Source organism: Sparus aurata, chromosome 7 (assembly GCF_900880675.1).
Source record: "Sparus aurata chromosome 7, fSpaAur1.1, whole genome shotgun sequence".
Lineage (NCBI taxonomy): Eukaryota > Metazoa > Chordata > Actinopteri > Spariformes > Sparidae > Sparus > Sparus aurata.
This window is the reverse complement of record NC_044193.1, coordinates 6497565-6517879: the sequence shown is the minus strand read 5'-3', so window position 1 is coordinate 6517879 and position 20315 is coordinate 6497565. Positions and strand designations below refer to the sequence as shown.

Below are 20315 nucleotides of genomic sequence, written 5' to 3'. Positions count from 1 at the left end.
CAGAAAGTACCTGCCTCCACTTTGGCACTCGAACTGACATCCAAAGGTATTTTGATCTGACCTCACACAGAAAATATTTTGGTTATGAAACAAAATCGTATTACATTAATTCAGGAATGGACCGAATGATAACACCGACACGTATTTTTTCCACAGCGAGAGGCTCTGGCAGCTGTGTGCTGGCACACATGATCTAGATCCAGTCATCCGATTAAGCTAAAGTCTAATGACCACAACCAGGATGTAGGTGAATTTAGTCTGTCAAGTTAGAACGTTTAGTACTCCAGCAACTTAGTTTTCTCAGTTTGGGGGCCTCATGAAAGACAATTACACTCCCTTCACACTGGACAAAAATAACACTTGCATCTGGCTTTTGTCCTTAATGGGAATGGGTACAATCTTCATTTACTCTGCAACAGTTGCGAGTGTTTATCGGCTCCGGGTCTGATCGGCTGTGATGAAAACACAACACCCGGGTGGACACACTAATTGTTGCCCCTTTTGCGGCAAGATGCTATGACGTGTATTTACTGACACTGGCTTGTTAATGCTTTTCCCTCCATTTCTGTTCAAGATGCTCTTCGACATGGTACAGTTGAAGTCTAGTTTGAAAGAGAGCCTGAAGTAAAAGAAAGAAGCACTACATTGTCGTTGGCCAACATGTCAGTGCCTGATCCTTACCAGCTGCCTGATTGGTGCTGCACATGTTCAACTATAAACACAGATGAGAACGAAGTGAGGTGCTTTACATCTTAACTTATTTCATCCTCAGCTCCAGAGAGGACGATGTGTCTCAATTTGAATATTATGGATCAATACATTTTTAATAAAAGGTTTTTAAGTTCTGCCTCTGGCAATGGGAAAGAAGTCAATTACCTTTTCTACGGTTTACACATGTTTAAAAAACCTGGTTTACTCACTAATTCTGGTGTATAAACACTGGTTCCTACATTTCTCATGATGCAACTCAATCTTTTAATTAGACCTGCCCCTCCTCCTAAACGCCCTCATCTCTCAAACCCCTCACTGCCAGTTTTTACAATGGACGTAAGGGGCAGCTCGGAGTGTTGTTAGCATAATTATTTTAGTGAAAAAGCTTTGATGTTGTCTGCCTGCACATTAAAAGAATAGTCCGACAAAAGCACACTTTCACTTTTCAAACCATCACTCATCCGTTACCTTTAGACAAAGCCAGGCCAGGTGTTTCCCTCTGCTTCCAGTCTTTGTGCTAAGCTGAGCTAATAACTCTAACTCTGGCTGCAGCTTCATATAAAGGGACACACATGACAGAAGTATCAAAGTTCTCATCTAACTCTTAGCAAGTGTTTCTAAAGATGCCAATATGTCATATGTTTGCCATTAAATATGACTAAAACATCTGAGTTCTTTGTTACAAATATATTTACTTCACTCTGAGGCTCATTAACAAAGAACCAATGTCGACTCGAGTACCTCGGATTTGTTTAAGTGTGAGCCAGAAACGGAACGCAAAACCTCTTTGTGTGCCGAGCATGAATGAACTAACTTCCCAGTAGAATCACACTCACTAAAGTATTAATGGTGTGTTGAGAAATGAGTGTGTGAGCGGGTGTACGACAAGACTGTAAATGAGCCTTTTCGAGTGTGTGTGCGCTGCAGGGAAGAAAAAAAAAAGTGTGTGCGGCAGAGTGTTGACAGAGGGAGTGCAGTTGAAGGCTTGTGCGTGCCCATATGGAGGAGGTTTTGGGTTATATTTAGTAAGGTGGCCCATCAAACGGGCCGAGGTTAACCCTTCACCGACAAACTTGAGAGTGGGAGAGGTTCAAGACTTCTCGGTGTGAATCCGAGAAGAAGAAATTATCCAAAGATTTAGATCACACACACACACACACACATGTATAAACTTCTTTTAGAATAACCAACAATGTAATAAAATGAACTCAACTAGTGTATTTGAGTGGAATTTTACAGTACTTTACTTGAATGTTTCCATTTTCTGCTACTTTATACAGCCATCATATCAACCAATTTAATGGCTTTAGTTACTAGTTACTTTACTGATATAGATTATTCAGTGTTTAACGGTTATTACTCATGAAATGTGACCAATCAGATAGTGTTGTGGGCGGGACATTAAGTGAAACCACAGACGAAAAAAGACTGTTGCTTCAGAGCCAAAATAGCACATTTTAAAATAACCAAAAAACCCACCGGCAGCGATAATGCTCAATATCTGCCCCAACAATCTGTCTATCTCTAATAGTTACAGCCTGTGCCTGGTCATTTATTCATCTGTATAACCCACATTTTGCCAAAAATGTGCTTGGTCAAGTGAGGCGATTTTTTTTTTTCTGTTTAAATATGTAAGACAAATCACATTTTTGACCATATGATGGCGGTAAAAACTTACGGGATCCCCACAGTTTATCCTGAGGGAGCAGATGATTGAACAAGTTTTCATGAAGCTAAATCCAAGAAGAGATAGGGTACCTAGATTTAAAATACAACTTCAAAAACCCTAAACAGATTTTAAACCATATTACCAACTGATGTATTCCAATATACCCTAACCACGTTGCTGAAAGAAGAGCGTGTGCACGACCATTACTACGAGCTGTCGTGTAATTTAACTGTCCATCCTTAAACCAGCAGTTCACATAGGACAAACAGCCACTCTTCCAAACTTGTTGATATGAATAATCCCAAAATTGAAACAATCTGGTTAAAATTGTAGTGGGGGCTGCCGTTGAGAAGCCAATAACAGAGTCGACAGGAATCAAAAACACTTATTCCCTAAAAGTACAGTTATTGTCATGTGGAAGGCAGCAATACACATAAACAGTCATTTAGAGCAAGGGTGGAGGTTAAAAATGTGGAAGGACACGTTCGGAGGTAAACATTTGCCGTTACGTTTCTTAAGGAGGTGTGTGTGTGTGTGTGTGTGTGTGTGTTTGTGTTTGTGTGTGTGACCTTAACGTAGCCCCTCTAATTATCTGCTGCACAGCATGAAAAGGAGCAGCTCACCGTTGGTCTATTCTCAACACGGAGCCCGGAGGGTGACAGACAATGTGGGGTTTTGTCGATCATATCAAAATGTAAAGACAAACACTGAACGATGAACAAACACACAAGCCGGCGTTAGATTAAAAAGATTCTGCACACAAATTAAATGAGAAGGCAAACAGAGCCGGACAGATTGTTTTTTCTGTCTGATGATGCAAAACAGCGGATGGGACGAGGACGGAGGAGAAGAGCCCTCAGGGTTACGAAAACAGTGCATCATCTGAAATCTGAACCGAGAAACACGTCTTCTGTAGTGAAGCGATGTCCCACAAAAAAGAGAATAACAGCTATACAACGCGCTGAGAATGGGGGTAATAAGAGCCGAAGAGTTAAGAGCAGCAGAACAGTCTCGGCTTCTGCTAACGATCCGTCAGTGTTCTGAGAGAGAAAGGGATGACGGGAAAAGATACGACGGAGGCCTCCAGCTACGAGCACGTTCATGACTTCATTTGCGACTGAAAACAACGACACTGATACTTGACTGAAGTGTAGAAGACCAAAACACCTGTTGTACCTGAATACTGTTGTGTTCACGTGAGCTCAGTGAGCCTTGAGAAATAGTTCCACATTGAGCAATTACTTCGCTTTGTTGCTGAGGGTTATATGAGAAGACTGATACCATTCTTATCTAGATCCAGGAGTCATTTAGCTTAGCATAGCATAAACACCGGCTGAAGTTGGCTTGGGCTCAAAAATATGAGTGACTCATATATTAACATGCTTTATCTGATTTGTTAATATTTACATAAAACATTGTGGTTTTATTAGAAGTTAACGCAGTCACTTCCTGGGATCTTTTGTTTTTTGCTAACCTAAGCTAAGCTAAGAGAATTGCCTGCTTGCATCCTTATCCTTTTATTCTTTATACTTAGAAACACTTCAGAAAATTCACATAAAAAAACTAATTTTTTCAACGTGAGAGGGAGAGCCAGACCTCTCTGGAGGAATAAACACCCAGAGTCGCACTGGATTCTTCTCCGGAGCCATTTATTGACAGGAATGGAGTTTATATTTGAGAAAATGTGAGCACGCACTCAACAAAATATATAGAGAGAGGTCTGCTTCCATTCTTCCATAATATATCTTTAAGTTGAACTGTTGGTTGAAAAAAATTCTACGACATCTGATCTTATAAAAAGCATTTTTGTGTGTTATATGACCTATAGGTTATCCCTGCTGCAGTGAAGCTCGTGTACAGGAAGCACAGTACAGAATGTATATGATGCAAGGAAGGAAATGAATTTTCTGTCCGATACCAGGAAGAGGATCAGAGAGCCACTGCATCAGTGCAAAGTTTGTTTTCCGTCGTAATTTGTAACACATATCTCGTCAACCAGAGAAAAAACAAGCTGCATTTCGATGGCTGACCAGTATTTACTGTGATACAGTGGAAGGCAAACTTCCAGCCTCCAAGTCATTTTTAAAACCAAGACTACAATCATAATCACCTACAGCCATGAAACAGTTAGTCTGGTCTGTTAGCAACAACACATGCAGTACATATCCTCCGTAAAAGATTTCACGTGCGCAAATGTAAAGATGAGTTGCAACATTGCACATGACGCTGGATACGAGAGAGAAAAGACATGAAACAGAGCAAACTGTGACCCGCAGCCCCATCAGGAAAAGGCAGAAGTGCAAAGAGTGGAAAAGAGAAAGGAAATTACTGCCGGGAAAAAAACATAACAATGGAAAGAGAGTCTGAAGAAGGAAGTTTGAACTGTAACAAGCCACGAGCCAGGCAGAATTCACTGACACACACACACTAACACGCACACACCCAGTTTATACCAGTCTACTCAGGATCGAGCCGTGCAGCAGGAAGACTAAACACTCCAAACGTTCCCTCCGACATCTGCAGCTTTGTCGCCTCAAAATGCCCAGAATCCTGCCAAAGAGAACCACCTCACCACAAGGTCCATTTAGTGGCTGTTCTGGAGCGCTCGGTCGTATCACATGACCTCCAGGGGCATGATGGGAGTGTGCCCAGCTGTCAGCTAATTGGAGATGTTCAGATTTCCATTTTTTCAGCACCTTCTGAGGAAACTCCATCAGCTAATGAAGGTCACATGATGCAACTTAAACGCCACGGCGCACACTTAATGGACCTGGTGCCGACACCATTTTCTCAAGCACCGTAACAAAATAAGCCGCATCTTCATGAACCAGAACTCCTTCTTCTACAGCTCCAACCAAACTCAATCTTCTGATTAGGATCTCGTGGTTCGATTGAGAGCTCCTAAAAAGGGCCACATTCATAATGAAGCCTTTCTACAAACGACTTCCTTTATGACAGTTGACACTTTAACATCCTGACGGATCATCAAAGAGCATCAGCTGAGATTTTTGGTGCCCTTGTTTTTGTTTTTTTCGGTGGTGGACAGAGACCAGACAAGACATCTGGTCCCAGATTAGACCCGTGTGTTTAAGACAGGCTTAAGACTCTGGTGGCCTGGAACATTGAAGGGTACCAGACTCAACCAATTAAGGCTGCTAAACTTTAACTCCGTGCTTACAGTATAAACCCATGAACTGCCAAGCGCTGCTGCATACATCACACATGAAACTACAGACGATTAGACACTAAAATGTCCTCCATTTATGCTGATTTCTTTGGGCTGGATGATTATGATACGCGTGAGCAGGAACCTTTTTTGTAGCCGATTTCGTTTGTCAAGCTCGGGAGGGAAAAGGCGGAATATCGTGTTTTTTACGTCCGAGCTGCAAAATAACCTGTAATTTAATTCACATTTAATGTTCGACCACTGCAACAGCACATCTGGTGTCCTGAGGGGTCAGACATGTGCATGACGTGGAAATAAAAGAAACTCTCAATCAATCAATCAATCAATCAATCAATCAGTCAGTCAGTCAGTCAGTCAGTCCAGTAAATGATTAGTGGATATTAAACGGACAGTTTTGAGAGTTAAGAAGCCAAACTGTGAAAGATTCACTCGTTACATCTTGTTAAATGTAACTGTTTGTTTTTCTTCATCTCCTGTTTTTGTCAACTCATTCTCAGACTCTGGGCATTTTCCACATTGCAGATTAATAACTTAATTGTTAGCTACAGCCCTTTAACACCAACATTTTCACTTTGATCTGACTGATGTGCTGGGAAAGAGAGAGGGGAGCAGAGATAGCACACAATAAATAGCGCTGGTTGGAGATTTACAGGACGTAATATCTATCATCTGAGTTTACGCCGAGCTGTCAGAGGAGCCCTTCATCATGAAGGAGAAGCTCAGATCGGAGTGTACTGTCCTCCTTCTCTGCCTCCAGCTGGGATAATCACTTAGCTCATTTATCCAAATCCAGCCATTAACTTTGATGACTGGAGGGGGGGGAAAAAAAAAGCATGAAACAAAGATCTGCTTGCTGGAGGATCAAAGTCACAGAGGGAGAGCTCCTCTGGTCTCCTTCCTATCTGACTCCTCAGTGCACACAGTGACTAACACACAAGGTGATTTAAGATGCTGACTTCTCCAACAGCTGCTGATATGATACAAGGCAACGACTCTTGGAAAAAAAAAAAAAAAAGAGGGGGCTGATCAGCAGCCTGGACTTCATGAATTTTTACTTACTGAGTCGTAATCTGAGACCAAGCCAGCTCCTCGGTGGCGATTTGTGCAGAACTGAATTCATGGTCCACTTGTTCGGCACCATCTATGCATGCAGTCCTCTCCTCTGGAAGAGTCCCCCCTCCACCCCGCTCCTCTCCCTGGCTCACACCGACACCAGCTCCCCTCGCAGTGGTCTCTTGTCCGTCTCGGGCAGGTTTTTTCAGAGCTAGCGATGTTTAATTAGCAGTCTTCCTCTATGGCATCCTCGTATTCTCGCCCTCCTCCTCCTCGAAGAAAACACTCAGCCGTGTCGGATCTGCTCGGTGGCGAGCACAAAGCTGCGGCTCACATCCCGCTGGACGCACGGAGGAAAAGAGTGGCCAAAAAGCATCCCCCCCCCTCTCCTTCTCCTCCTCCTCTCTTCTCCTGCTTCTTCCACACGACGGAGGAAAGAAAAAAAAAAGTTACCCGCCGAGCTGCAGCTGCAAGTCGGACGCCGTGCTAAAGCTGTAAATAACCTGTTGCTGGCTGCACAACATGCGAGGAAAGAGAGAAAAAAGCCCCCTCTCGACGTCCAGAGGAGGGGGAGAGAAAATAAAACACCCCGTCTGGTGGTGAAGCTCGGTTGGTCGGTTTACGCGGAGGAACAACACTTCTCCCCCGATCTTCAAATCAGCAGATCCGTGAATGGAGCTCCGCGTCTATCAACTTCACAACAGCCGAAGTTGAACGCGTATTGTCGGCTGCTTCGTCTCGCCTCGCCGCCCCTCTCTGTCTCTCTCTCTCTCTCTCTCTCTCTGTGATCAACCATCGGCTCTGCTCCATTCATTCACACAACCTGGATCCACAAAGACCGAGTGCGGTGTGTCTCTCAAGTGGCGCAGTGTTTCAGCTAGAGGCGCCAGAGATACACACGGCACATCAGCTGAGCAGCACAGGAACCTGAACGCACCTCTGGCTCAGAGGTGCGTTCAGGTTCCGGCTGATTCAGTCCACAGAGCGCTCAGGTGTCCGCCGCCCCGAGCGAGTCACAATGTGGTAGCTGAAACAAATAAATACAAAACACCCACATTTCTTAATTACACCTTAAATGAAGGGAGACAAAACTACATATATTTGCAGTTTCTCAGAATCATCACAACCGTTGATTTTGTCGGCTGAAATGACGACCGTTGCAAAAGAACCTATGCTGTTGCTAGCAGATTTTAGCTCGTGTGAGCTAATGCTAGCTCTAAAAGAATGTCGAGTCCTTAAACATTTAGGTGTCTGTCCCATTAGTTGTCACAAGTAAGTCACAATGTATCAGCGAAAAGAAAATTTAACATAATCTTCATTATATATATAATATTAATTGACGAGGGTTTTAGCTTTTTCGCTAGCAGATTTTAGCTAGTTTGAGCTAACGTTAATGCGGGTGCTATCAGTTAATCATTCAGGCGTCTTTCATGTCAGTTGTGCCAAGCAAGTTATAGCATGTTAGCTTAATATAGTCAAAATTAATGATTAGATTAACAAAAAACACCTACCTTTCTTAATTCCACCTTAAAGAAAGTGAAATCAAACTAAAACATCGCAGTTTCTCATTATTAGCGTTAACTGATAATGGTTGACTTTTTTTGCTAGGAGATTTTAGCTAGTGTGAGCTAATGCTAGCACTAAAACTTTTAAATATTTCCTGTCGGTTGTCCCAAGCGAGTCACAATGTATTAGCTGAAACAAATTATTTAAAAACACCAACCTTTCTTCATTCCATCTTAAATTAAGGACGGTAAAACTAGAAATCTTTGCAGTTTTAGCAATTGTGAGCTAATGCTAGCACGAAAAACTTTGTGAGTCGGTCAAACATTAATTTGCTTTCAGTTGTACCAAATGAGTTTTCGCGTGTTAGCCAAAAATAGTCCAAATGAGTGAAAACATTAACAAAGAAACACCATTCCACCTTAAATAAAGGGGAATTTAATAAAATGTTAGCGGTTTCTCAATAATAACTGACAGTGGTTGATTTTTTTTTTTTTTGCTTTGCTAGTGTAAACTAATGCTATCCCTCTGAGTCATTAAAACATATTCTTAACCACTTTTTAGTTTCTAGCCAATGAAAAGCCATTAAAAAAAATAAGGAAATGATAGCAACATACATGATGTATTGCTGAAACTGAGGATAAAGTGGCAAAAATTCAGCATATTTCCAGCTAAAGTTAATGTTAAGATACATGGAAATATAGGAGCTGGTTAGCCATAGCATAGCATAGCATAATTCAGGCCAGTACAGTGTTTTTTTAAAATGTTATTTATTCTACAACCTTTGGATAGTCTAGGTGTTTAGTACCATTATGGAAAACAAATGGGACAAGGAAAAGGTTCGATTTATGCTTCAGTATTTGCATTTTCAAACGGTAACGTTAGCTTACGTCTCACTTTACAGGAGAAAAGTACTTAAGCATAAAATAGTTTGACAAATGTAACTGTACACTATAAACTTTCCCACACCAAATACAATACAGAATCATTATATTAAACCTTGATATACTCTTGGGTCTCATTACACTTTAGATTTCTCAGTCGAAAACAGATATATGTCTAATATAAGCTGTGTTACCTAATGACACGTCCCTTGGCTTTGGAAATTAATATTTACTACCTGAAAAACACACAACACTTGTGTTCATTAGCAACTGACTTAATAAATAATGTATTGGCTAATCTAAGAGAGGGCCAGACAAAAGTAGTTTCTTGTGGTTTCAAAAGTCAAGCCGTATCGGGACATCGCCTGCTAAATCTCTCTGAATCTCCCATGTATTTTTGAGCTGTATCTAACAGGAGGGGGGATTTAAGCGGTCATAATGGCACACCGCCTCTGTATTGTTACTTTGCTCAGCACAATTGTCTTTGCGGGCAACAGATGCACCGTTTGTTTGGGAGCCACGGCGTCACAAAAAGTTCTGGCACAGACGGAGGGCTGAAGTGGAGGCACACAAACAAGATCTCTGCAGGACTTTGCCTGTCGTGTCCGTAACACATTTTCTTGACAATGTTGAGGGAAAAACTGCAGATCTGCATAATGGAGAGGCGACGATCCAGGGACTGTTTGTTTGTATTTATGTTTCTGAGCCACGTGAGGGCAAACAGGTTCTAAGCTGTGTTTGATGTGCATACAAGTGTCCTCTTTCCAATTTAAAGTCAGGTAACAGCAGGTGAGTTTAACATACTCTCAGCCTTCATTTGAAGTTTGCAAATAAAAGGCAGCTGCATCAAATAAATCCAAGAGTGAGAAAAAAAAAAATAACTGTCTCATTCAAAACGTCTGATTTGTGCTCGCTTGTTATAAAATAAACAGCCGTTTTAATTTGTTTTCTGCAATGAAACGCATCTCGTGAAGTGCGTTGTTATGTCCAATCGTTAGGGTTCGTGTTGACCGTGTCTCCTGGCGTCTCTACAGAGAGATCACTCTTTCTGGTTTGCATGAGGTCTCTGGGAAAACATCTGACCTGACAAAGCCAAAACAATGACTCTGCCAAAATGTAGCCGTGTTGTGTTTGTCTGCTCCCACACCCTCAATAAAGAGGCGGGGAACAGCGAACAAAGAGCAGCGAGGGGGCAGAGAGGGGATGTTCAAACAGCCCACTTAACAAATTAGCAATTCTTCGCTGCGTGAGTGGATGTTTACGGCCGGGTCCTGCTTCAATTCCTCCACTCAGATAATTTGAAGGGTCAGTTACAAATTGTCAGGCGGGGTTGGTCATTTTCTTAAATTAAGTCTCGATTTTTTTTCCGAGGCATAATGAAACATTAGGAGTTATTCAGTATTACAGGCCAGTGTCTGGACAGCTTTTTATTGCAGGCTTCCTGCCCTGCAGACTTTCTGTTAAGTGAAACATCTGCTATTGTTCAGCGCATTGATCCCAGCGTACACACACACTGCCCCCTGGAGGTTTCAAAAAAGTAGCACCAACAAGCAAAATTGTGTTCACATTTTTTTATCTTTTATATCCAACAAAAGGCCTACATAAGAAATCGTAAAACAGGCGGCATTTACAAAACATCTCGAATGACCTACAAGTGCAGGAAGTACTACTGCGTCCCTTTAACACGATACCAAATGTACAACAGTTAAAGCAGAGCGAGTCGGCAATAAAAAATAGCTATTTCAGTAAAACACAATACTGAGAGAATGGGCTTCTTTCTTTTGTAAGTCCATCAGGTTTTACAGAGAGTGTCGTGTGAAAGATCCGTCCTGTTCCGTCCTTCACTTGATTGTTGGATGCAAAAGCGTTTAAAAAAACCTGATCTCTTGGCAGTGGCCATTTTTATCCGACTGTCTCAAATAAACTCTAGTCTGAATCGGTTACCACACCGCGCACTGTGAAATACTGATTTAAATGGTCGTAGCTTGACTGAAATCTACATCTACACGGATGTATAAATATGCGACTGTGAAAAGAAACAAACACGGGTCTAAAATGCACTCGAAAGCAAGAAAAAGCACAAAATCTGAGCTACTGTTTTTTCTTACTTTTAATATCTGGCAGCTTTTTTGTTTTCACTTGCAGCTTTTTGGATTTTCACCTACAATGTAGAGACACCAAACAAGAGCTCAAACTACAAATAGTGATATTATTGTCCGTGTGAGAGGGGAAAAAAACAGAAAACTCCTTCTCAGCGGCTTCAACATGTACGTACAGTAGGAGGCTGTGAGACGTGAAGGGAACACCCAGGGCTTTCAGAGAGGAAGTCCAGTAACAGGAAGGCAGCCGTCTCCTCCTGCAGAGTCTGTGATACTGGCTGCTCCGTCAGACTGAAACTTGACTTTAAAAAAAAAAAAAAAAAAAAACACTGTCTGGCTGGAGCCTAGTTCTGGACATTCAAAAGGCCATCACTGACTTGGTTCGGCTTGAGACACCAGTCAAAAAGAGTAAAGGGCAATAAACCGACGGCGTGTAGAAAATGTCTTTACATCCCTATCTGGCTGGGTCTCTGCAGGCCCTTGAAGACGCGCAGCTTTCCTGCGCCGTTGAGATCAAAACTGTAGTTTGTAGTGACGTAGGGCCTCTCTCCTTCAAAGCCATGCTGAAACACAGACAAAGGCAACATGAGTCATGGTAAAAAAAAAATTACAATTCAGACAAATGTTTAAAGTGTATTATGTATCGAAGAACAGAGCTGTCGTCTGACCTGTGTTGTGAGGATGCAGGAAGGCAGCGATATCGCCCCCAAGAGGAGACAGTTGACCTTGCGGAGGATGGAAGGATCGACAGGTGTCAGCAGGAAGTACAGACCTCGCTCCATGTCAACACCTCGAAGCACACCTGGAACACATTACCATGTAAATACACTTTAATTTTAATGTTTGTTTGTTTGTTTGTTTTTTGTTTTTTGAGGCTTTATACTCATCACTATTCTATCACCTAGATACTTTATTATTTACTTTATTAGAAGTGCTTAAACACATGACTTTAGAAGATGAAACAATAAACATTTCTTTTTGGCTGACTTTTTGGCAAACACACATAGCATACATTTCTTCCCATATAACCTTATAAAACCCTACATGTTTGCTTATTTGGTGCAAGTATAACGCTTTATGAGCATGTGGTACACATAAGACAGCAGGTATAACTGACCATAACCTGTCAGGACTCGACAGCCGGGCCAGGTTCAGACAAAAGATAAGAACTTATGTATGTTCGGTTACATTGCCTTCATTATTTTATTGTTTATCTACGTGCATGGAACAATGCCTTTTCACTGTCATCTACTGTCTGTAAGGGTTAGGGTTAAATCAGGGTAAACAGACAAGCTGAGTCTCAAACATAAAAAACAACACTTGTTACTGGTTCAGTTCCGGTTCAGGTTCAGGTGCTACTGTCTCAGACTTGGTCAGGGTCAAGCCGTTCATAGTTTGTGGCAAAGGGAAAGAGTTACCTCTCCCCTATTTTATACACACTGAAATTAGGTTAGAAGAACAGCAGGAAAAGAGTTTAATCTTGTAATAACTATTTCTAGACTTATAGCAGTGCTGTGTCTTTGGGACCCCAAACAATGAGAAATGAAGTCAAAGTCAACAAAACTATTAAAGCATCAAACTACTAATGAATTTGGCCGTTCATACAGCAGGCTGGCAGGACACGTACCAAAACCCACACATGGGCAGATGGGTGCCTGTGACAGCAGCACTGGGCCTCCCCTGCTTGTTACTTTCTCTCCCAGGCAGCAGAGTCCCACCAGACTGGCATTGGCAGCGTAAAACATGTGACTGGGCGCGATCTCACAGTGGATCACACCTAAAGCCAGCGCTGTGTGCGGCACCTGCAGGCCAGAAGAGGGAGAACAGTTGGTGTTTAATTAAAACAATAATTCTGTCGTTTAATCTGAGAAATAAGGTGAACGGGCTGGCTGACTATTACTGCTTCAAGCATTTATGCTAATCAGAGTTAACTGCTAACAAAGGATTAGTCAATCATCTGCTTTATTGATCCGAAGTAAAAAAATAAGTTACCAAGTATTTTGAGTATTGATTAATCGTTTAAGTTCTTTTTAGAGCAAAGATGTCAAACATTTTCTACTTCCAGCCTCTTACATGACAGGATTTTCTCTGCCATTTACGACCGTAGACAAAGTTTACCAAGTCAACAAAGAGTCTTTGGGTTTTGGACAAAATAAGTTATTTGAAGAAGTCACTTGGGAAATTATGAAGGCATTTTTCACACATTTATGACATTTTATAAACTGAAAAATCTTGTAAAACTTGTGAAAATAATCGTTAGTTGCAGCTCGACTGACAGTCAGCGTAGGATCCTGATTCTCATGTACCTGATAAGGGGTGAGGCTGTGCAGAGGTCTAACTGGTCCAGGGTCAGGAGACTGCAGCTGGCTCAGGTAGGCCAGCAGTGACAACTCTCTGTGCTCATTACTGCGCTGGTGTTTCCTGCAAATTACAACGCACCCGCGGAAGATTACGTAAAAAGGAAAGTGTTTAGCTGTTAATGCCGACACAGCCTGATCATTTCATATTTTGAACTTACGAAGTTCCTTGGCGCGCCACTCCTTGAAACTCTGACTGTACAATGAGGTGAGTGTAACTTCTGGGGGGAATTTGGCTCTCTGTGAACTCGTCCAGAGCGGTCTGGGCAGGTGGGTGCGTCTGGAAGCCCTGTGCTGTCCTCAGAAACTCGGGAGTGAGAGGTGGACACTGTGTGATGCCACTGTGACCGAGCTGGACGACATGCGAGACCGGGAAGAAGCGGATCATGTCCACCAGCAGCTGAAATCCAAACCCTGCGGACAGCCGAGACACGCACACGTTCAGGAGGGTCACAATTAGCACATTTAAAGTTCCACTGCTGTCAGAGTGGTGTGAGCTGACCTTTGACCCAGCCCATGGTGTTGATAATGACGGGAGTCTCTCTGCTTTGGGAGCGTCTGCGCCACAAGGACTTCAGGGATTCCAGGTAGCGGTCCAAGTCTGATTCGCATGACGACTGACCGTAGTAGATCATGTGCTCGGGTGCGCACTGATGTGTGAAAGGAGGACCTGAAACATAAGACAACATGAGTCTACTAATCCCATTTTACAACACAGAAAAGAAATAACACATGTACGGAAAATGGTTCAGAAAATACTTCAACATTTTGGGAAATGTGCAGTGAATTCAGTGAAGCTGCAGCTGAGAAACGGCCTGGAACAAACCCAGTGAAAAGATTTTTTATGTTTTCTTTCTGATTTTGTTATGACTGAACAAGAGAGGCATGCCGTTTTCAATTTTTCTTGGCAAGAAAGGGAATAAACATAATTCCCCCAAATGTTCCTATTCCTCTAACATTTAATACTCAAAGGAAGCGCTGAACCATGTGTTTAAAATCTTCATCGCATCTTAAACTGTTCTGAGTCCTCAACCATAGATGAATACTACCTTAAATAGTTAACCATGGATGTACACAACAGCTGTATTCACAACTGTAAGTTTTATTATTAAATAGGTTTTTGTGGAGGAGGTTCTGTAGAGTAACAAGAGGCTTAAAACGTACCCAGAAGTGGTTCTCTGACAGTCGACATAGACAGGCAACCAGCAGGAGTGAACTCTGTCTGTCCGAGGTCGCCTTCCAAATAATCTACACTTGTTGTGCTACACACACACACACACACACACACACACACAAATATACACATTTAATTATGAACATATATATACACAAATATAAATTGCGCTCATAAATATGAAGATGAGAACTCACTGATTTAGTAAGGTGTTGATGAGGACGCGGACAAACGTCGACTTGCCCACATTCCTGGTGCCACATACGAAGATAACCGCACAACCGTCCATGTCTCCTGTGAACGAAAGACATTTGTCAAGTCATTTTCCATCAGATGTGAGTGTTTGGACATCCACACATGGAAGACGTAACACTGCTGTCTTAATCATTCTGTTAAAGTAAAAGCTTTTTAATATTTCCAACTATAAGTGTCTGTTACTTTAATGTTTGTTTGGATTTATTCAGACATGACAGAAGCAGCCACAAAGCTTACACATGGTTTGGTCTGGTGCGGTTGTTTTAACACTTGAGAACGATGAAGAGGTAAGAAAGTTTAATTATATGAAGAAGGAAGAGGGTTTTTATTTTTCCCTCTACATCAATGATGGACTTTTTTTTATTCATTTCACCTCTTGGGTGTTAATTTATGACAATCTTGAGTGCAAGGGACCTTCGCTTCTGATGTAAGTGTTCCTTGCGCTGAATCTTCCAATGACATTTTTCATCAATTTAATGTTTCGGGAGCCATTCTGTGCCTTTATTAGGGAGGAAGAAGAGTGATAAGATATAAAAGTGATGAAAATCTTTTACAAAGGTCCCCTTTTGGACTCGTTAATATACATGGTCTTTGTCTTAGCTGTTAAACTATGTGGACCCAGTTAATTTCTTCTCATTTCAGAATATTAGATACTCAATTTGGCTGTCACATATGTAACGAAGTGCACGTGTAAGAAGAGCTGACCTCTGCAGGCGCTGACCACCGTGTTAAGAGCATCTCTGTAGCTCGGTGAGATATTCAGCCCCTCGACGGTTCTGACCAGGGGCATCATACCCAAACCGTTGAGTGGAGTGTCGAGAACAGCTGACATGAGTTCACTCTGCAGAACACACAAGGAGAAAAAAACCTTCTGTTAGACATGACTGACCTTCTCAAAATTAACAAAATCCTCTCCTGATTGCAGTTCTAAGACAACTCCAGTGTAGTTTACTTTCTTGAGATTAGGTCAATATTGAGCTAAATGTAGAAATATCAGTCAACCTACCATCGGGGGGCTGAATAATTCACTGAGATCAGTGAAACTTCCCAGGAATCGTGTCAGAGGCGTCTCCATGGGCTCCAGGAGGATGATGGCCGAGTTTGACATGATCCTTTTTAGCAAGTTCTTCCGTGCCGCTGCAAAATGCACAGTCACAAAAATATAGTCCATACAATAACACAAAAGAGAATATACGATCGTTACATCACTCTCTCATAACACTGCAGGCGAGTTGATCATGTGTTTACCTGCTGGCAGATACTTTTGTAGGATGATTGAAGCCTCGTTTCTGCCGTCTCTGGAGCGAACGGGGCTCTCCAGTGCTCTGATGGTCAGCGGACAATGTGAGGCTGGGGAGAAGAGAGGATAGGACTCCTGGCCTTCTTCAATGGTGAACCCCATCACTTCTACCCGGCCGTACAGACAGGTCAAAAAGCACTTCCCGCGGAAACACAGGGTCTGCAGGAGAGTCATGTAAAGCTCAGTCACAGAAATGACATAGTTATACGTCTCAAATGTTGCCAGATCTGTGCCTAAATATCTTAAAAGTGTACCTGATCCTTCTGCATGACAAGCACTGCATGGTTTTGTCGATCATCCCTCGCTGCACAGTAATGGAGGGCCTCTCCCTCCAGTCTACCTGGCTTTACATCTTCCACGACACCTGAGGTCTCCACGCCGTTCCCATGGGCGGACTGGGAATACTCCTTCCAGTCCTGCGAGTCATTTGACTCATTGTCCATCGCAAACGCTGCACTCCCATTAGCCTGCGTGTGAGATTTCTTTAATCCAGCCTCAGTAGTTTCTTTTTTCTTGGAGTTGGAGAGTGCTTTTGCTTTATTCTTCAGTCTCTTCACGTTGGGTTTCTTCTTCACAGAGGCTTGGTGCTCTTTGACCATCCTGGCCATGACAGGACTGGAGTTGAGCTCCGAGGAGTTGATGGGAGGCCTGGAGCGCTTGCCCCTCACATCCGCCCACTTCTGAGATTTACCCTTAGCCTGTTTGGGTTTGTTCTTCATGATTGTGTGATCAGTGACTATTCATGTGGGTGCTGAGGAAATACAAAAAGGGGGGAGCCTGCAGAGAGAGATGCAACACAATTAGCATCTGAAGGGGACAGGTGTCACCAACAAGTTGAAAGAATGTCAACAAATTAACATTCACCAATTCATTCGGCACAATATTTATTTTCACAACATATAAGCCACAGCTAGCTTAATTTGCAAGTAAAGGCGATGGCAATTGAAAGCTAAGCTAATCACGAACTAGCTAACATGTATCGTATGTTTCTTATGTGTACATTTCTCAAGATGTGAGGCTGAGACATAATAAATGAATGCATACTATGTGGAAAGAGGAACCAGCTGACAAAACAACAAAGCAGCGTGAATTTTAAACTTGGCGTAAACTTACCACGGCTAACGTCACTTGTCAAAGCTACACGCTAACTGATAGCTAACGTTGTTGCACTCCGATGTGTAAAACTTACCCCCCGCTGCCGGGAGAACAACGCAGAACTGTCTAGATGATCCTTAATGACTTTCCTAAATGGACAGCATTGATAATAAGCAAAAGGTGAATCCAGGAAGCTGGCCGGCTGCTACTACAACACAGCTAGCATGCTAGCTTAGTTACATGTGTGAAGCACAAACAGACGCCGCTTCTCGATGGTCGACTATGATCTTACCCGGAGTTTTTTTTAAAGAATTACGATGTCGTTATCAAACAAAACGTTTCCACTTTATTCTTATATTCACAGGGAAATTAAAAGTAGATTAAAGAACTAAAAATTCAAATACAAATTGTGTTTATAGGGGTTTTAATTTCACTGTTGTGCGTGTTGACGTTTAACAACGGACAACAAAAACCTATCCCGGAGTTCAGTCGCGTAAACGACGTCACATCCGGTTCCTTTTGCAGTTTTTTTAGGGGCCTACAAGAAAACGAAAAAGAAGAAGCTGCATGTTGCGGCTTTTCTAACTATTCCTACCTTATAGCTCACCTAGAGCCGATGCAGCTCCTCGAGCAGATACGAGTGAACACCTGGTTTTCATCGACTCCGCAGATGTGAGCCTCGCAGATGCAGCTCGCGGGTGCGTAACCTATAATGCTAAGGGAGCGTCTTAAAATATGTGCTAGGAGACAAACGTCGAGGTGCGCAGGTAGCCAGGGGTTTGCGATAATTTAAAGGAAGCTGCGCCGAGACTTGAAATGTGACGTTTGCAGCATATTTACCGTGTAGCAAGTGTGCTTCACTTAGCTTTATTTTCAAGAGGTTGGCCTGATGTTAGTGATCTGAAGCTCAACTCTGCAACTCACATATAAATGTTTATGTCTGGTTTTGCAAGATAAGATAAGATCATCCTTTTATTAGTGCCACAACAGGGAGATTTGCAATATTAAAAGAGTTTTACAGTCCTAATTCTAATGATATGTTCTTGTAAAATGTACATTTCTTGTGTTTTTGTTCTGTTTTTGTTGTTCTTGCTTATGTAGAGTTTTTATTTTTCTGCAAATTTCTGGGACTTTGAATGGGAGCAGCTGTAATGCAAGAAATGTCCCCTCAGGGATCAATAAAAAGTATTCCTAATTCCGATTAATAAGTAAAATATATATAGAAATATAAGTAAATAGAATATACAAAAATATTTACATAGTTGCACATGGAGACGCAGAAATTGCACATTGGGATAATAAGATTTAGTGTGTGTGTGTGTGTGTGTGTGTGTGTGTGTGTGTGTGGTCTGATTATTGTCGTTGATTGATTTCCCTTTTTCTGATTAATCTTCATGACCCTGAAATGTCAGAAAGAATGGGTAAAAGTTCCTCGCATCCTCCTTAAAAGTTCACTGCGGCGTCCTCAAGTCGCTTGTTTTATCTGATCATTTGCATCACGATAATGATAATAAACATTATTCACAAAGCGCCACTCAATACCAGAGTTACAAACTGCTGAGCAATGTAAACACTGAGGATGACAGAGAATTAAAACAGCTGCTCTATTCTTTGTTTTTATTGTCTTTTTTTATACATTTTATTTTCTCATATGTGAAAGTAAACTGAACACCTCTGAACTGATGGGCAGATAAAACATGGAATGGTTATGCAAAAAAACGTCTGGAGTAAATATTTGCATTAGTAAATGTCTTTATTTACATACAGCGTGATGTGTGTGTGTGTGTGTGTGTGTGTGTGTGTGTGTGTGTGTGTGTCTCAGCAGCAGCAGCAGTCCGCGGTGAAGCTGGAGGGATGTCTGCAGCCGAGAGCAGCCATGCACAGCGTGTCCTGGCCTCCCTGAACCAGCAGAGGGCGGTAGGGAGGTTCTGTGATGCAGTCTTGAACGTGGGAGGTGGGGTGGTCTACCTGGCCCACCGCAACATCCTCGCCTGTTTCAGCGAACTGTTCCAGCAGCCCAGCATGCCGGCCGCTCCCTGCATGGAGTTCTGCCTGCAGGAGTGCCCCGACGACGGCCTGGAGCTGCTGCTGAACTTCGTCTACACCGGAGAGCTGAAGCTGGATCCAGACAACCTGGAGAAGGTGCAGCACGCCGCCGCCAGCCTGTGTGTACCAGAGGCACTCGCACTCTGTCAGCAGTTCAAGGAAACCTCTGAGGATCCCGCTCCTTTCAAGCGCAAGAGAGGCCGACCTAGAAAGTCCACATCAGACACCACCCCTCCCTGTTCGGTCAAGGAGGAGAACTTGCTCGCAGGCACAACAGACGATTCCAGCTTAGAAACCGCCACAGCAACTTCAAGCATCCCCGCCACCGCCATCACTGCCGCCACCACCACCCGCTCTGGTCGGGTTGTGAAGGGCCCGAGGCGGCTGGTGACTGACGAGAGTCCCTCCAGTGATTTTACAGCCCCTGAAAAATCCTGCAAGAGACCTTCAGTCGCTCCCACGGAGAGGGAAAGTGGTGAGGATGCTGCAGAGAGCCAAAACCAAGACCAGCCGACTGGTGAAACTGAGGTAGAACACATGAGTACATGAAGGGAAAAGCATAACAAATGATTTTTAAGATGAATAGTGGTTATTATTGCACATGTCATATTTTCTGCAGGTAACCGAGACGCAGACTGACGTGAATGACAACGGTGTTCGGCAGGCTGTTGAGGAGGTAGAAGAAGACGACGATGTGGGGGATTTTGAGGGCATCAGTGAAGACACAGACGAGGAGTACGTTCCCGTTGAAGAGCCCAGTTCGTTATCTCCATCCGCGTCGGCGGCGCGGAAGCGCAAGGCCCAGACGAAAACGGACAAGAACGAGAACGGTGAGGCCGTGGGGGAAGACTCCAGGAAGGACTCTGTTCAGTGTCCCATCTGTGACAAATCCTTCAAGAGCAAATACTACCTCAAAGTCCACAACAGGTACACAGCTCCCGTGTGTTTACCTTGAAATGTGAAGAGAGCAGCCACTAATGTG

At 42.9% G+C, this 20315-nt stretch overlaps 2 protein-coding genes across 6 annotated transcripts in view; one reads left to right on the top strand and one right to left on the bottom strand.

Moving 5' to 3' along the window:
• Nucleotides 1-10563: 10563 nt before the first annotated feature.
• Nucleotides 10564-18031, bottom strand: nol9 (nucleolar protein 9). Of its 4 annotated transcripts, none has more exons than XM_030424120.1 (13): nucleotides 17895-18031; nucleotides 16447-16969; nucleotides 16141-16351; nucleotides 15899-16029; nucleotides 15598-15733; nucleotides 14835-14931; nucleotides 14628-14725; nucleotides 13966-14133; nucleotides 13625-13877; nucleotides 13413-13527; nucleotides 12734-12908; nucleotides 11775-11908; nucleotides 10564-11669 (listed from the first exon to the last, which is right to left on the bottom strand). In XM_030424120.1, the coding sequence occupies exons 2-13, from the start codon at nucleotides 16909-16911 to the stop codon at nucleotides 11553-11555; spliced, it is 2100 nt and encodes a 699-aa protein (XP_030279980.1). In that variant the 5' UTR covers nucleotides 16912-16969; nucleotides 17895-18031; the 3' UTR covers nucleotides 10564-11552. The 4 variants fall into 4 exon arrangements, with proteins under 4 accessions (XP_030279980.1, XP_030279979.1, XP_030279978.1 ...); XM_030424119.1 differs by having other exon boundaries at nucleotides 17883-18008; XM_030424118.1 differs by lacking the exon at nucleotides 17895-18031 and adding an exon at nucleotides 17306-17731.
• The window catches only part of zbtb48 (zinc finger and BTB domain containing 48), an 11856-nt gene continuing 9389 nt past the window's right edge, over nucleotides 17849-20315 (top strand). The window contains exons 1-3 of one of the 2 annotated variants that reach the window (XM_030424115.1): nucleotides 17849-17985; nucleotides 19110-19861; nucleotides 19953-20260. In XM_030424115.1, the coding sequence (XP_030279975.1) occupies nucleotides 17973-17985; nucleotides 19110-19861; nucleotides 19953-20260 (1073 nt within the window). In that variant the 5' untranslated portion in view covers nucleotides 17849-17972. The remainder of the gene's footprint in view (nucleotides 17986-19109; nucleotides 19862-19952; nucleotides 20261-20315) is intronic. The other variant, XM_030424116.1, reaches the window with a different exon arrangement.

Bases quoted from the DNA above. Each gene is read 5' to 3' on its own strand.
- nol9 (XM_030424120.1), bottom strand. From the start codon at position 16,911: ATGAAGAACAAACCCAAACAGGCTAAGGGTAAATCTCAGAAGTGGGCG. The intron at 16,030-16,140 runs GTAAACACATGA...TGCATTTTGCAG, and splicing joins ACAAAAGTATCTGCCAGCAG to CGGCACGGAAGAACTTGCTA. The intron at 11,909-12,733 runs GTACGTGTCCTG...AATGTGTTCCAG, and splicing joins CTGCCCATGTGTGGGTTTTG to GTGTGCTTCGAGGTGTTGAC.